General features: G+C 43.8%; 1 protein-coding gene across 2 annotated transcripts in view; it reads left to right on the forward strand.

Moving 5' to 3' along the window:
* The window catches only part of LOC138567242 (fibulin-2-like), a 1,012,531-nt gene that overhangs the window by 587,430 nt on the left and 408,554 nt on the right, over positions 1-16,547 (forward strand). For both annotated transcript variants that reach the window (XM_069645241.1, XM_069645242.1), the window contains exon 5: positions 12,885-13,059. In XM_069645241.1, the coding sequence (XP_069501342.1) occupies positions 12,885-13,059 (175 nt within the window). The remainder of the gene's footprint in view (positions 1-12,884; positions 13,060-16,547) is intronic.

Genomic DNA, 16,547 nt, shown 5'->3' on the forward strand with positions numbered 1-16,547 from the left:
CCCTGGACCTCCCCTCGGATGCCCACCCCCACCAATAGCATGTCCCTAGTCCCCCATATCCTCCACACCTAATAAATTACATGGCCCTGGTTCCCCTATTCCCTCCCACCTCCCATGAATGGCATATTCCTGGTCCCACCCGATTCTCCCACCAAGGACATGGCTCTGGACCCCCGTTAAGACCTCCACTCCCCATCAATGAGATGGCCCTGGTCCAGCATATCCCCCCACACCTACCAAACTGCATGGCCCTGGTCCCCCCTATTTGCTCCCACCCCCCCCCGCCAATGGCATGTCCCGTGACCCCTTCTAAATCCCTCACCCCTACCAAACGGCACGCTCTCCAGGTCCCCCATCCCCAACCAAACAGCAAACCCCATGTCCTTCCCACGCCCACCAAACTACATGGCTCTGGTTCCCCATATTCCACCCACCACTCTAAGCAAACGCCATGCCCTCTGACCTCCAACCCCAAGCAAACGCCATCCCCATGACCCCCACCCCCAACAAAACAACATCCCCATGCACCCTCCCACCAACAAAACAACATCCCCATGTACCCTCACTCCCCAACAAAAGCCATCAGCATGCCCCCTCACTCCCCAATGAAACACCATGGCCCTCCAAAAAAAAAGAATGTACTTACCTGGGCGGGCAGGTGAGCGGACAAACAGGAAGGAAAAGAGGGAAGGAGTGAGCCTGGAGATTGAGCGGGCTGGTGGGCGGGTGGACCAAACTTGTACTGCAGCTGGCGGGGCAAAGCTGAAATGTCTTCTGGCAACAAGCCTTAGCCACGCCAGCTATAGTGCTGGCCCTCTGTTAGCGCAGCACACACACTATGTGGCTCGCAAGTGCTGCGTATTGAATGCATTGAACCAATAGAGGGTATGTATTTTTCCCGGACCGGCATTGGCAAACAAAGACTCTCCTAATGGAGGTGAGATGGGAGTGGGCAAGGCGGCGAAGAAAGTGCGAGTGAGCACAAAAGATTAGGAGCAAAAAAGACGAGAAAAGTATTGAGTGCTGAGTGGGATGGAAACAGAAACAAGCATTGGCAATGCCAGCTGTTTGGTCTTTTGTGCAGGCATAGGAAAGGCACTTGCCAAGCAGTGCCTCAATTATATTAGATGGTACTTAGGCGTCTAATAGAAGTGCCTGGGACATGCTGAATACTAATACTCAAGCCAAAACTGTTGACGTTGCCAATGCTTGTTTTTAACAGGACTTCGGTGAAGGACACGCATAGTGCTTATAGAGTGAGCTGATGAAAACAAAGTGCTGCGTGATGGGAGATCGGAGGGAGGCACTAATACTCAAGCCAAAACTGTTGGCGTTGCCAATGCTTGTTTTTAACAGGACTTCGGTGAAGGACACGCATAGTGCTTATAGAGTGAGCTGATGAAAACAAAGTGCTGCGTGATGGGAGATCGGAGGGAGGCAGGCCGTGAACCCCATTGCACACAGAAAAGAAATAGCAGGAGGCGCGAAAGGGGTGAGATGTGCGCGCAAAGGGGGAGCTCAAGGAGAAGGTGATTGGGCAAGTTAAAAATAAACTCGGGGTGGTCCATGTGTTTTCATTGACAGTCTTTTCACTGCCAATTCTTCACTGTTTTTTCATTCACGGCAGCTGCAAAATGCGCGGGCAAACCCCCTGCAGCGCCACCATTAACCAACAACCACACGCCCACCACTTAAAAATCTTTGCTTTCTCCCCTTATCCCATTCTGTGTACTTCCTTTCCATTTACAAATGTTCGTGAATTTCATTGTAATTAATATTCTGCACTGAAAGAAGTGTGTGCATGGACACAGGAAGGCCACGAACCAGAGACGAGCAATAATACAGACTAGAGGACAGCAGTGCCAGAATGAGTGCCTTGGAAGCCTGGAAAGTACGGAGCAATTGGACGTCTTGCATGGTGTATGACTGGGAACGGCAGGTGCCAGCAAGAAAAGAAATGAGCCAAGAGCAGAGAAGCGAGGGCTCAATGATTATCCCAAGATGGCGGACTGGGGCAGAAAGAGGAAGAAATGTGAGAGGGCAGAAACTGAAGGATGAGGGCGACATGCATAGGGGAAAGAAGCGGCCCAACAAAATCTCTTTGGGAGACATTGGGAACACTTCCAGTGTTTGATAGCAGAGAGATATAAATAAAAGCATTACGTTTTTCGGACTGGCATGAAATGGAGAAATAGAGTTGGGGGGGGGGGTCAGGGTAAAAGTGGCAATTCGTACCAGCAGAAGAAATAATAAAGTAGAGTTAAACGTGTACAGAAAGAGCTAAAGACGGCCAAGCACAGAAACCTGGGGGACCCCAAAGTCCAGTGGAAGAGGAGGGGAGGAACACTGGGAGCCGAAAAGTGTCATTAGAAAGCTAGGAAACCAACCTGGACAGATCAGAACCAGCGATGCTGAGAAATGGACAGAACATAGAGTTCTAACTCGCTACCGGCACCGTCACCCGCGAATGGGCCATTACCGGCCCATTACGAGTTGGGCAGGTAATTGCCCATTCGCGGGTGTCTATGGGGCAGAATGGGGGTGGGGAGCATGGTTGCACCTGGTTTGACCAGGCATGCAGAGTGGTACCCACAAGCAGAACTCGTAATGTGGCGGTATGGTAACAACGGCACTGGTAGCACTACCGGCGCCATTATTGCCTTACTGCCACATCCGTAATTGTTTTAGAAGACACAGATATACTTTATCGGAAGAAGTAGACATACCGCATCAGAAGAAGCAGATATAGCGAGCAGATGTGAGGCATTGGAAGAAGCAGATATGGGGATCAGAGGAAGCAGATGTACTGCATCAGAAGAAGCAGATATACCACACCAGAGGGAGACAGATATACCATATCAGAAGAAGCAGATACTCTGTATCAGAAGAAGGAGATGATGGGAGGAACAGTCATCCTAGAAAAGTGTGATTAGAAAGGTAAGAAGAAAACATGGACAGAGCAGAACCTGCGATGCTGAGAGGAAAGTGAAAGAGCAGCAGAATCTACTGTCAGAAGAAGAAGATATACAGAATGGAAGAAGAAGTGGCTATATCAATCAGAAGAAGCAGCCATAATGACCAGAAAAGACAGATATACCACATTGGAAGAAGCAGATATACTGCATTAGAAGTAGGCAGATATAGTGATCAGAAGCAGATATTCCACATTAGAAAAAGCAGCTATAGAAATCAGAAGAAGCAGATATAGCGATCAGAAGAAGCAGCTATATCAAAGAGTTTCAAAACAATGAGAGTTTAGCATGGCAAACGGAAGTGAGGCAATGGGTGACAAGAAGAAGAGAAGTATCTGTAGAGTATGCGAGAGGAAAACCAGCTGGGAGAAGGGGGAGAAGAAAATGAGTGTTCAAGTAGCAGTTTCACAGTTTGCACCAGGAGGGGGACTGAGAAAAGGTGTTTTCATGAATGATAGGAAAGAGGCATTTAAAGGGTAAGTGTAAAATTCTGGAACAGAGCGAGGTACTGAAGAAGACAGCGATCAAGGAAATCAGAGAGGGCCAGAAGGGGCAGCTGTGGGACCAGCATGGCATAAGAAGGAGCTGAGCCCAGCCTCAGAAGAGAACAACATAAAGAGAATGGAGTGAGAGTTTAGGGGGCCAGGTGGGCGGAGAAGCAGCAGAGCAGGAGAAAAGCAAGAGCAGAGTTTATTTGAGAAGCGAAGCAAAAAGCAGAGTCCCTTGTGAACAGAACACAGTGGAGAGTAGGGTCTGGGGTTTGGGGAGCTAGTCTATTTCTTAGTAGAGTCGGAAGAAGGGGTGCAGAGATTCTGATAGCAACTTGACAATCCTAAAAGTGCTCTAAGGGTAAGGAAACCTTGTTGGGTCAAGGCACGTGACCGCCCCCTGACTCCCTTGGGTTTCTTTTATGTTATTTTGATTTTGCACTGCGCGAGGCACCACAGAAGTGCTCTTAAAGTCCAGGGCCCTTGTGCGTGGGTGAGTGTTGTATCATGTTTCCATGGTTTCCTAACTGGGGGGTGCCTTATGCAAGAAAGTGGGGCATGCCCCACCTTGAATATCGGTACAAAATATATGCCAACCGGAATTGCCGTGGCCGCAGTTCCAGCCTTCTGCTATCCTATGACGGACGTATGTGGTCACTGTTTTGAACGAGGGAAGAGTGCGAATGTTTTTAATCAGGGGATTTCCACAACTTTCAGTGTATACCCAGACAAAAGCATGCAAATGAAAGTGTGTTTTAAAATGCTATTGTGCAGTAGCACCTTTCAGCGTTCTTATTTCGCAGAATGGGATTAACATAATAAAGGATCTCAAACCCAAATAACCAGACCGACTCAAAGAAAAAGGCAAAATAATACTTTATTATCAGTTCAATAAAGTAGGGAAACCTGGTAACAAGTTGTAGCGCACACACTCTCGATCACATTTTGGTTGCAGAAAGCGTTTATTACTCAATGTGCATCAGCTATGACGTCATCCTACGCGGTAAATAATAAAATCTATCGGATGGAGGAATTGGTTAGGGGAACATATCTACTTTTAGTTTTTAGAAGTGTTAGTAACATCATTGGCTGCCACTCATCTGGCAGGCATGCCTTGAACTTCCTTCTAACTATGTATAATACAGATTATAGCAGCATAACAACACTGGATTGGCCCCTAGAACAATGTATGCTCACCATTGTGTAGGCCCTCCTGATTGGTTGGCATTCTCTCCCAACCTTGGACATTCGGCTTGTTAGCAGTACGTAAGCAAAATGAAACCCATGTGCAGAGAACAACGTCAGACTACAGCCGACTTGCCTAATTAGATACCATCTCTGGTCAGCCAAGCATTCAGCCAAGGCTTCTTCTTTGTACTTGATCTTGCTGGATGTTCTCTTCTCTGGAACTTTAAGGGGAGATAAGGTATATCGTTACCTTCGTCTGGGGTTTATTTTCTCGTCTTGCACCACGTGTGAAGAGACCATGATTTTGTCAATAGCGTCTTTCTATTTAGTGCTATTTGATTCAATGATCCTGGGCGTCATAACTCTGTTCGGCCTCTGGGTACTTGGTTGCTCTGTTCCACATATGTTTTCTGCACCTTTAATTGTTCAATACTTGGCATGCACAAATGGTCGCTCATTTACTTAATGTCCTGCATGTGTTGCTTATCCTCGTTGACTCCCTTTGAACTCTACAAATGCTTCTTGCTGTGGCATCCTTGTTCTATGGCGAACAGCTGTCCTCTGTTAGTGTGCAAATCAATTTCCAGCCTCTGTCAACTCTGCAGCACTGGTCTCTCTCCTTCGAGCTTTTCGCTTACTATTATTCAGAGCTGACGTCCATTTTTTCAACATGGCCTCTTTACCTGTGTTATATTTCCTACTGCAGCAAGCTTCTATGTGGCTCATCTACCTTGCATTTCTGTGCATATACATTTACTACACATCTGGTTACTTATCTTCTGTGTTTGTATGGTTTCTTTTCACTTGTATGTAGGCTTACACTTGTTTCTTCAGTTACGTCTTCATTCTTTAAGTATTCTTATATTATTTCAGTGCGTCATTGTGTCTTCTCCTTATGATATTACTTTGCACCTGTCAGATTTCCTTTACAGCTCTTTGTTATTCAGTGGTGTCTGCAAATCTTCTGCTACCACTTCAGTTCGGGGGTACATTCGATACGATAGTCTGAGTGCATAAAGTCTCATATATACCTGATGCTGTGTTGGAATGATACCTGGTGTCATGGACAGTGTCTTCTTATTCTTCATCCAGTATGTCAGAGGTGAGGGGGCGGGTTCTATCAATGACATACACTTCTGCTCCTCTACACTATACTTTGACTGCTGGGACTTCATGCGGTCCAGTGGGGCTCTAGGGGATGGCTTGTCATTCCTACAGGCCAGTTTTGACAGTGTAGAGGAGCAGCTGCATGCCTCTGCAGGAAATCCCGCCCCCCTACCTCCTATATGTTGAAAGCCTGTGATCGTGCCGTGTTTGACACCAGCTGTTGTGCCAATACTGCAGCGTATATTCAAAAGAAGGTGGAGACATTGAGACAACCCTATCGAATGTATCCCTGAAGGGACGTTCATCTGAGGGAGAAACTCCCTGAAGGAATATGAAAAAGAGCAAAGAAAGAAGTCTGTGGCGTCATGAACGACGTCTCAGGATATAGGCTGAAGAGGATGTATGGATCCCACAGAAACTAATGACTAAGTAGAGAGTCAAGAGAAGTTTTTTATTTGAAAAAGAAGATTACACATGCATGAAGCACTGAAGAGAATCAACCGTTCAATAACTGTACAGACGCTGAAACGCAAGGTAGACTAAGTCATCATATAAGCTGGTTATATGTAGTGAATAAAATGCAGGCAGAGCCGCCATTATATAGGAGCTGGACATTGGTATCATGAATTTTAGTAATGATAATGATAATGATGTGTTATTTATATAGCCCCTTAATCCAAAGCGCTTTACAGAGAACATATTTACATACAATATCACCCAACCGAAATTGGTACTCATTTATCAACCTCGTAAGGCAGGAACCATGAAGAAAAAAAGGAGAATTGTGTTTCAGCAAGAATAAGCTGAAATAGTGAAGCTGCACAGCGAGGTTGTCTGGCCTGAAGTGAAGACGGAAGAAGCCAAGGTTGATTATCTATTCTGGAAAGGCGTGAACATGTAAAGGATGAATCATCTCTTGTTAAGGTGCAAAGAAAGAACATCAAGAGTGCCAAGTTTTATTCATTTAAGACATTTAAAAACTGCAAAATGGCCAAAATCGTGGTCTCCTGTCACGTGAGCCAAGGATGAAAATCGAGTCGAACTTGGAGTCCTCGAACAACGATAGTGAGCGCCTGCACTCTCATATATTTTCAGAGACAAAGATACCTTGCAAGGCCAAGTTCAAAGACAATCTTCATGCAGAAGCCATGGGCGATGAGAGATGTTGGGCTAATTGGGTGGGTGGGGAGGTAGAGTCAGGTTCACCTCCTTGCACCTGGGTCTGGGCTTACATGCTGCTAAATGAACCGAAAATTACAGACATGGCACAAGCATGCCAACCAATTGTAGAGGTCCATATAACGAAGGACCATATAGTTTGAAAACCAATAAGAACCTGCGTATCTAAGGTTTTTGAAGATGACATGTTTTAGAGGAAGGCATATGTTGTCCACCTGAGAGTGGGAAGCTAATTACAATCCCAGTTCCTGTATAATGTGTACTTAGAGGTTCCCCTTAAGTATATCCCGATCCCTTATAGGTTTTTTATTATTTGCCAGGTAGAATGATGTCACCTCTGATGTATTTTTAGTATAAAGTCTAGGTTGTGTGAAAAAGTTGTTGAAAAAAATCGAGCGTACGTCCATTGATGTTCGTTGTAACTCCCCGTTTTAGATAATTGATAATAAAACAGTACTTTGCCATCTTCCTGAGTTGGTTTGGTTATTTGGACTCAGAGTTATTCTGTGAACCCATCCATTGCATGCATGTTCTTAAAGGGCCATAAGCTCAACAGATGCTCTCTTCAAGAGACTGTTGCGGTTTTCTAATGTTCCCTTTCCTGTAAACAGAGCACGAAGACTACAGCACTGTGGTCTAGAAAGCTACTTACATCATGTGCGATCACAGCACATTCCAGAAAGCCAAGAAGCCTGCTGGTGCTTAATTTATAACAATTTAAGTGCCAAGGCAGAAATACTTTCTGGCACGCCTGTGACACAACGGGTGGACAATACCCACCCACTGTTGACACCACCCACGGCTGCTCAATTCACTGTTAAAATATTTGAGGTTTAAACTGCAACTCCATTGGTTCATTAAGGATGATTGATGCACTTTGCGATTTATTGATATCTATCCACATAACATATTAGTGTCTTGAAATATTATAAGTGTTTCTCTGAAACACATCATTGTTAACATTATGCTCTGAGCCGCCTATCGGTGACAGGTAAAACATGTTATTAACGAATCATATATGAAAAAATGTATCGATCCTTTTTGCTGTTCGCTTATCTACAACATTTGTATATTGTAAGTCACAACCAATTGATTGTCTCTCTTCTTTGAGTTTTATTGAATGTTTTCTTTTGACTTATCTGTATATTGTGCTACTCTCATGTTACACCACTAGTGTGTGTTCCAACCCTTTGTGAGTAATTGAATAAACTACTCAACATAGTCTACCAGTTATAGGCTTCTCATCTTTTTCATTTCTTTTGTGTATATCGAGCACCTTTCTGTTAACACATTCAATATTTTTTTTAAAAGACTATTGGCTTAGTTTTTTAAACAATGTAGACGGTTTTCTGTTTTTGCTGTTACCCAGCATGATATCCATGTGGATACACGCAACTATTATGTGGTAATTTTCTTCTAAATTTAGAAGTACTCAACACAGCGGGGACTATTTACTTGATGATAAAGGTAGAACATGTTAACCATCTAACCACAGGAAAAAAGAGCAAACATTCTTTCCTCCTTTGGTAAACTGATGGACAAATGTAGGTAAAATCATTACTAAACTGATGAACTTGCCTGTTAGACACTGCAGCTAGATCTTGATGTATAGGTGGCCAGTCATGACAGGCACTTCTCTCCGATATGGGCCTTTTCACTGACCTTGCCCTTGTGTTGGGTCTGCTGGCTGGTGACTGGCCTGTTGTTGTCAACCCACCTTTCCAGCTACTCAGTACAGAACTTGCAGCAATGTAATGCAGGCTGCGAGGAGAAGTGCGCGGGAATGGCCACCATCAGTGCCCAGCATTGTCACCTTCCAACTCATTGTTATTCATGAAAATTGATAAATAGCCCTTGGGTCATCAGGCTCATGAATAACAATGAGCCAGACCGATATTTAGAGACCCTGGCCAGTGCACTCTGCGGTTGATTGTTATATCACTAGGACTGACTGACAGTTAAAATAATAAAGTTGCCAAAATACTACAGCATGATCAAGCTGGGATCCAAAATAAGTGCCACAGCTCTGAAATAAGTGCTGGGGCTGAGCCCTGGCATGCCCCCCACAACAAATTAAGCACTGAAGCCTCCTCTCCTCCTACCACTTCACCTATGCTGCTGAGTGCTCCGGAGCATGCTTGGCTGTTACTGGGCCATATAGGCACACCTAAACATGAACATCAGGGTTCTGAAAGTGCTTCTTAGCCCACTTATCATTCCACAGACGCAGGCAGGGCCTGGGCAGAGGTGCCAGCACACCAGTGGCCAGCGGATCAAAGTGAGACACAGGGTGGGCAAAGACAGTGGAATGGATCCAGTAACCAGACAGGGCCGCCCTGCGTGTGAGCTCAACCAGTGCCCAGAGATGTGTTAGAGCAGACCCCCACCCTGGGATCAGGAAAGAGTGCTAGGAACCCCTCTCAGGTAGCCTTGTTTGCCTTACATCTGCGCCGTACGACCAGTGGCGAGTCTTTTCCAGCACTGTCGGTCAATCGCTCAGAGCCTGGAGACCAATGCTAATGGCCACAGAACCTAAGGGATTCCATTGGGAAGATCCGACCCTCCTCCATACTTTAATACCAGTCAGTGTTCACAATCGAGCGTGAACCTTAGTTATTTATACCAGACTGGAGCAAAGCATATCATGTGGGGAATTCACAAGCTTCCCAGCCCACATATATAAGCGGCCACTTCCATGGCGCTTTTACTCAAGATCTCCATTCAATGACTTTGGAAACCACAGCAGCGAAACTAAGAAGCCCTCACACAGAGAGAGACAAACCCAGAGGCCCAGATGAAGGCTCATCAACAGGAAGCCGAAACGCCCACAGACACAGTACAGATTCCACTCTCCAGTCCATACCAACTCCTAAGAGGGCTCCTCCCCCTGGTGTAGTTGGAAATTTGCTTTCCTTCCTTCCCTCCTTTTTTCACAGTTGATTCACTTTATGACTTCTAGTGATCCAACTAGGTTACTAAGCAGCAAACCAACAGATATAACCTACGATGCCATCAGCTTGTAATACTATAGGAAACATGCACCAATCAAATCCCTTCTTTCATTGTATTCCTTTCTAGACATTTGATGTTTCTGTTTGGTTCCACATAAAACTGATTTGGTGCAAATTGTTGGACTTGCTTCTCTAAGGTGTGTTTTCGAATTTATGTAATCTTTAGTTTTTTTTTAAATTGTTTTTCCTTATGCAACCCTTATGCACACATAGTACTAACCCACCAATGAGCTTTGCAATTGGATGCTATGCACTGTATTGAACTTAAAGCCTTGTTCTTAATTTATTACAATATGCTTGGAAAATACTAAAAATCCATTAAAATAACTGCTTACACAATAAAAGCAGCATTTTGAGTTCAAACTAATACTCTAAGTTCTATGATTGGAAAGACACTACAGTAGAACCTGCTCTCTTTAGGGATACTTGGCTTACTTTTTTGAAGCACATATACATAATCAAGTCAACAGAATTATATAGGCACTAAAACAAGAATGTGATGCCAAGAAATATATATGTGGATGGATCCCCCACTTTACTGTTTTCCACTATAGTATAGCCCTATATCTATCCACATTAAGGGCTTCCCTTCTGTTACATTACATCCGCTAAATAGCACACATATATCGGTTCATGACACCATGTGAGCTCGGACAGGGGTGCTGCCTGAGGGCAACGTAGCAAACCTGCAGACTTCTCAGAAGGCACACTTGGAGCTGCCTGATGGAAGGTCTCTAGGTACTGAGATGCTTATGACCACTAAAAGGGATCCAGGGTGACTCTAATGATCTTCAAGAAAGGAATATACAGGCATCCCTCAATTGTCTTTATTGCCCTGAGACAATAAGCAAGAGTAATCCCGTTTACCAAATATGACTTACTAGTCTCCTTATACCACAACAACATCACATATAGATCCTCAAGGATCCCCCCAGCAGGATTAAATGCTTCATGTTTCATGATAACATAATAACTAACTTACACATTAACGTTTTATACATCAATAGACAGCCACCATTAACCTGTTCCAACATGGCCGTCGGACATAACAATCACGTCGAGTAACGTCCGGAGTTCGGACGTAGCACGCATGATCACCATAGCGACAGATATACTCTCAGCCCCATGTAACTCGCCCCTGGATAGATACGCCGCCGAAGAGTGCCAAGTCACTGAACAAGTTTGTTCCTTTCACACCCGCGTACCCATCGGACGCCCACCTTCCAACACTCGAGGTACGTGCACAATACCGATACGTGTAAACAATGTATACAAGACGTTCGAGACACTAACACAGTGCCGCCCGCAGAGAGGTACCTTCATACGCTCTCATGGTTGTTTCCCTACAGACACTAACACGAGTTAAAGTCAGATTTGGATAATCACAGACCGCAAGGCTCAGTTGTAAGACTGACACACCGATAGTGACAGCCTACCTTCAATACGGTAAGCCCCAAACCTTTAATAAAAAGGACTTTTACACCTGGGTGCCGGCTACTCCCTATAGACATTGGCTTTAATTAACTCTCCACAGTACTTGGCTTGCCTAATAATGATCTGCAACACTCCTAATAAATCACGGCAACCTTTGGCTATTACAGTGATTCCATGCACCCAACAATCAATGCTGCTCTAGAGGTACATATTAACACCTTAGTTGACATTAGCCCACACATGGAAGCTGCAGTAGTGGTGCTTTCTGTCTACTTTCATTTCCCCTGATCTTTCGTCGGGCACAAGACTAACAAAGAACTAGGTCTAATAGCATTTGCCCATATCCACTGGTGATACAAATACTTTGTGCCCTTTTTCGTAACTAAGAGGGTAAATACAGACCGTGAAATGAGGGCCACACACTCACCAAGTTCTATTCTATCCCTCTCTCCCTTATAGGGCATATATTGGTTTATTCATAAAGTACCACCCCCCAATGCTAGTGGCTAACGTCTATGACGAGGAGTCGCACTAAAGGACACACCCGGTTCTCCTCGGCCTTCTTCTACTGTCCAAACTAATTACGGAACAGTTCACACTCAGGTGAGCCTATAAAACTACCCCTTCCCCCAATGAATTTCTCCTGTAACAATGGAATCTCTCGAACAAGGGCTTTGAGCTCTATTGAAAAACACTGATACAGGTTTTTCTTGTATTTATTACAGGTCAACAGCTACTCTTTAGCTGACCACAACCTGATTTGCCTACGTTGTGAGCCCCCACGAGTACCATGAAAGGTAACTGTAAACCCCTCGATAGGTTCTCTGATTCACCCTTTGGGGAATACGACAGATATACCCCAGCTATAGATCTAGCTCCTTATCTGTCCATTTTTCTTTTAATCTACAGGTTGCACGGGTACACTACACTGTTCTAATTATAAAACAGTACATGATTTTAATTTGGATTTTCGTGATTTTGACAACCCTCCTGATGAATGTTCTCTGAGTAAACCCTTAAAGAACAGAAACATGTCGAGACAACTCCCTGGATGTATAAAGGAATACAACAACTAGTGTTATCGAATAATGTTTAGAAACAGTTACATCGCTAGTAAATTGCTGAATGTATTTTACAACTCATGTTAACTCACCATTCGATTGGAATTGACAAAATCCTTGTGTTTTTTAGAAGCTATTTTTTTATATGTTTATCTTAACAGATACTTTGTATAGGAACTATCAATGATAAATACTAGATGTATGAATCTTATTTCCCTATGTGTATTTAATTAAAGTTTATATACGGTTTTTGATGAACCACAAAATTCTGTGCAACCTGATTTACTGAGCTCTGTCTCTTATATATATATTGATGTGATCTCTCAATTGTTAAAAGGCATTACTCCATCCAGGTGACAGTTCCAATGGTTGTGAGTTTCTCTTATTATCTGCCGACAGGGATCTCAGGCTGCTCATTTGCTCATTGTCTGTCTCTCCCTTCAGCGTTGCTGTGAATGCTGCTCCCTTGGTTTGATGGCTCGCACCCTGGGGCTGCCCTGTGATGAGACCCCACACCTGGGTATGACGTGCGGACCGGTGTTCTCCAACTGCTGCCAAGCCATACCCTCCTCCAGCAACAGACAGGAACCTAGAAAGCCCCAACGGATGCCAGCAGGAAGTAAGTGGTTCTCTGAGTGCTGGAGCGCAGGCATGGCGTTGATCCTCTTACATCATGGAACGCTGTGAGGGCCTGGGAAGGAGGGGAACCAGGCAATGGGCCAAAACCATGGCCACCTCTTCGTAAGGGAGACCCAAACAGCTATCAGTTGGCTACATGTAAAGAGATTGAAACATGCAGCCACGGGAGAAATTCAGTAGTAGAGAGGGGGAAATGGGAGCTCAAGAGGGTAACCAGACAGAGCACGGAGATGCTACATTTACTTCTAAAGTACAAAAGATCTGCACCATTGTGTTGAACATTTGAGTCTGATATACATATACCTCACACCTTAGGGCCTTATTGTAAGTTTGGTGGTATTACCTCTGGGAATACTGCCAAACTCATTTACCATTACCGCATGTGGTGAACATGTAGTTACAGGAAAGGTCTGTATGCTATAGAGCATGAAGGACCTAAAGTTAGTCCCCATATTGGATGCCAATAGGACTCCAAGGGGGACATACTGTATTAGTATGGGGAGTATTGCATGCAGTAATGCTGTTGTGTGTGGGAAATTCCTTCCAAACAAAAGGAGACAGATTTCTGAAAACAGATTTCTCTACCCATAGTTGTGGGAGCGGTAAAGCATTTGGTATTCAGAAATACTGCATGTTTTACTGTTAACACCAATCTCATTATCAGGTCCTTAATATCTTAACTAAACTGGATACAAAAAAGGTTTTCATATGTTTTCTGAAATTAAGTGTAATGATACATAGGGAGACCACACTCAACATAGGAAGTGTCTTCCCCCCACTTAAGAGAGCCCACAATAGAGTTAATTATATTAATATATCATCAAATATGCTAAGGGTCTACACCATTGTGTCCCTCACCCACTATTAAGGGGAAAATATTAAGGCCCGCAGATCCCCCCACACATTTTGTTTCAAATGGTTCAATTCTACTTACATTGGACTTTTGTTTTGGGGCGCTCAGGAAGGACAGCCAGGCTTTTCTGGGTCTGGTCACTTCAGTCAGCTGTTGGCTTCCACCGTTTTGCTCTCCCAGGCAAAGTTTAAGACCTCTCAATTTTAAGGCCTCTCCAACCTAGATGGTTTTAGGCAGCTGTCTCAGGATACCCCAAGGGGGATTTTTTTCAAGTTGTTTAGCAGCTCTCCTCCCAGGATGTATTTTTAGGATGGATCTCCCCAGTTCTGTGCCATCTCCTCTTCTGCAAGGGCCTTTTACTCTGTAAGCCACCACCCGAAATCCTGAGATCAGGAAGTGTTAACTTATTAGTTCTGAATTTTCATTGGACATTTAGTCTCTTCTCCTCCCCAACGTCCAACCCCTCTCTGCCATCATAGGCCCTTGGAGTTTTAAAGTGGAATTGATACCAAGGATGTATACACCCACAAAAGCCGTCATTTCAACTTTTCAGATTTCTCACCCAAAATGTTCCAACATGGCAACTATTTTTAATTTCCATTTATCTGTAACAATATATATAATTCTAAACTCAGCAAATCATGGCGGACCGGATATATTGACTCCCATCTTTCTACCCTGTTGCAAGTGCAATTGGTGTTTTTTCCTCAATTACTTGAAAACGATACCAGTGATAATCATCAAACTTTACCACAAGTTATGTGATACAGCATTTCAACTTTTTCCCACTTTCTGGGAAGCTGTGATCACTTTTTAGCTTGGTACCAGAGTTCTAAACTTGTGATTTCTATGCACATTACCCCCACATAACTGCCTTAAAATGAGCTTTAAAATGACACCAGTCCCAAGTCTGTAAGTATAACCGTTCACCAATTTACGAAATAAAAGAACATTTCCAATTTAAGTCTATGGCCACATGATTAACATATAGAATATTTAGTTTCACATCACTGTTCCCATTTCTTGGTTTCATTTCCTTGACACCACATGGTTCAGAGTCTGTTGGGCTGCAATATCGGCATAGTCTGAAATTAATCCATTAGCTTTCCTCTGTCCAGGGATAATGGTGATTTAATTGCTCGTTCCAGAGAGCAAGCCCTTCAGATCCTTTGATTCTCTCTAAAGGGTTCAAGTTTGTTGCCTGATATTTTTATTTTATCATGGGAAAATGTGTCTTCATGTCTTGATTTAACTGCAAACACACACAAAAGGCCTTTTGCATAAAGTCAATTTCTGAGCTGGTGAATGCCACATTTCCCATGGAGAATGAGCCTTTCATTTTTCTGTGACAGATACAAGTTAAATGCTGCTATTGGCGCCCAGCCACCACAGTAATGTGCCTTTTCCATGTTACAATGTTCCTTGTGTCAAATGCAGAAATACCTAAATTTAATTTTGCTAGACACATTTAGCAGTATTGAAGTTTTAAGGCAGGCTTTTAATTCACCAGTGGGCCTGGCCTGGTCTTTCAGTTATATCGGTTGGGGCTGTGATTAAACCCCACAGAAAAGGATTCTCCCTTTGCCTTGGAGAAACAGGTTTGGAATTCCAGAATTCTTAGGCCTGATATGAAAAGGATTGCTTGCCTCAATTTCCACTCAATGGACAGAGTTGCCAGCCTGACCAAAATTGGGTGAGAGAAGTGGCTTGAGAGAGTAAAGAGAATTGCAGTGGGTACACCAGGTGGCTAGACAAGCAGGTGACTCCTCCCTCAACCAGGGATGAGTGCACAGTCTCTGGATCAATGCCAGTCATAGGTATAGAGAGAGGGCTGATGACTGGGACAGAGAAGTGGCCTGAGTAACAAAATTCTAAGAGTAGAGACACTTGCAGTGGTACTCCAGGCGTCTAGAAAAGTAGGTGCCTCCCCCCTCAACCAGCGATGAGTCTCTGGTTCAATAGCAGTGATTGGTGTAGAGAGAGGGCAGCAGTAAATGGAAAGCACCAGTGCGCTCATCCTGTGTGTGTTAGCGGCAGCAGAAGAGTCATGAGGGGAGGCGCTGAGCACAAAGTAGTTACTTTGGAGACGATAGGGATACTCACAGGCAAAGCAACAGCAAGCAAGCAGCAGATCATCGTCAGCATAGACTTTAATTCAGATTTTTTTACACAGAAAACCATAGAGGTACTCAGGCAAATCACAAAATCACATTCCAAATCTACTTGAAAACAAGATTAATATAAAAACATTCCATAATCAGCTGGCAACATATTGAGCGTAGTTATGACTGACTACACACGTGTGTTCCTTCCTCTCAGTACCCTAAATAAATGTGCATTTAGGCACTGGGCCAGCCACATGCTTGGAATGAGAAATAAATAAAAAAAAGACAGGTCTGCACTGTATAACATTTTCTTTTTTCGGAAAAGTGCAGTGATAGCTTTCTTAGCCAACATATTTGCGAAGAAAAGTATAAAATGCACAGAGTTCTATAAAATCTGGGCAGTGAAGGCATTTACATTCTGTCCAGATTTTGTTCTGCCGGTTACCCAACGTAGTTTCCTTTTTTATTGATTTTTAAAAAAAATGTGATTACAAAGACAGGTACATTTCC

This window comes from Ambystoma mexicanum, chromosome 2p, assembly GCF_040938575.1.
Source record: "Ambystoma mexicanum isolate Mex_15411 chromosome 2p, UKY_AmexF1_1, whole genome shotgun sequence".
Lineage (NCBI taxonomy): Eukaryota > Metazoa > Chordata > Amphibia > Caudata > Ambystomatidae > Ambystoma > Ambystoma mexicanum.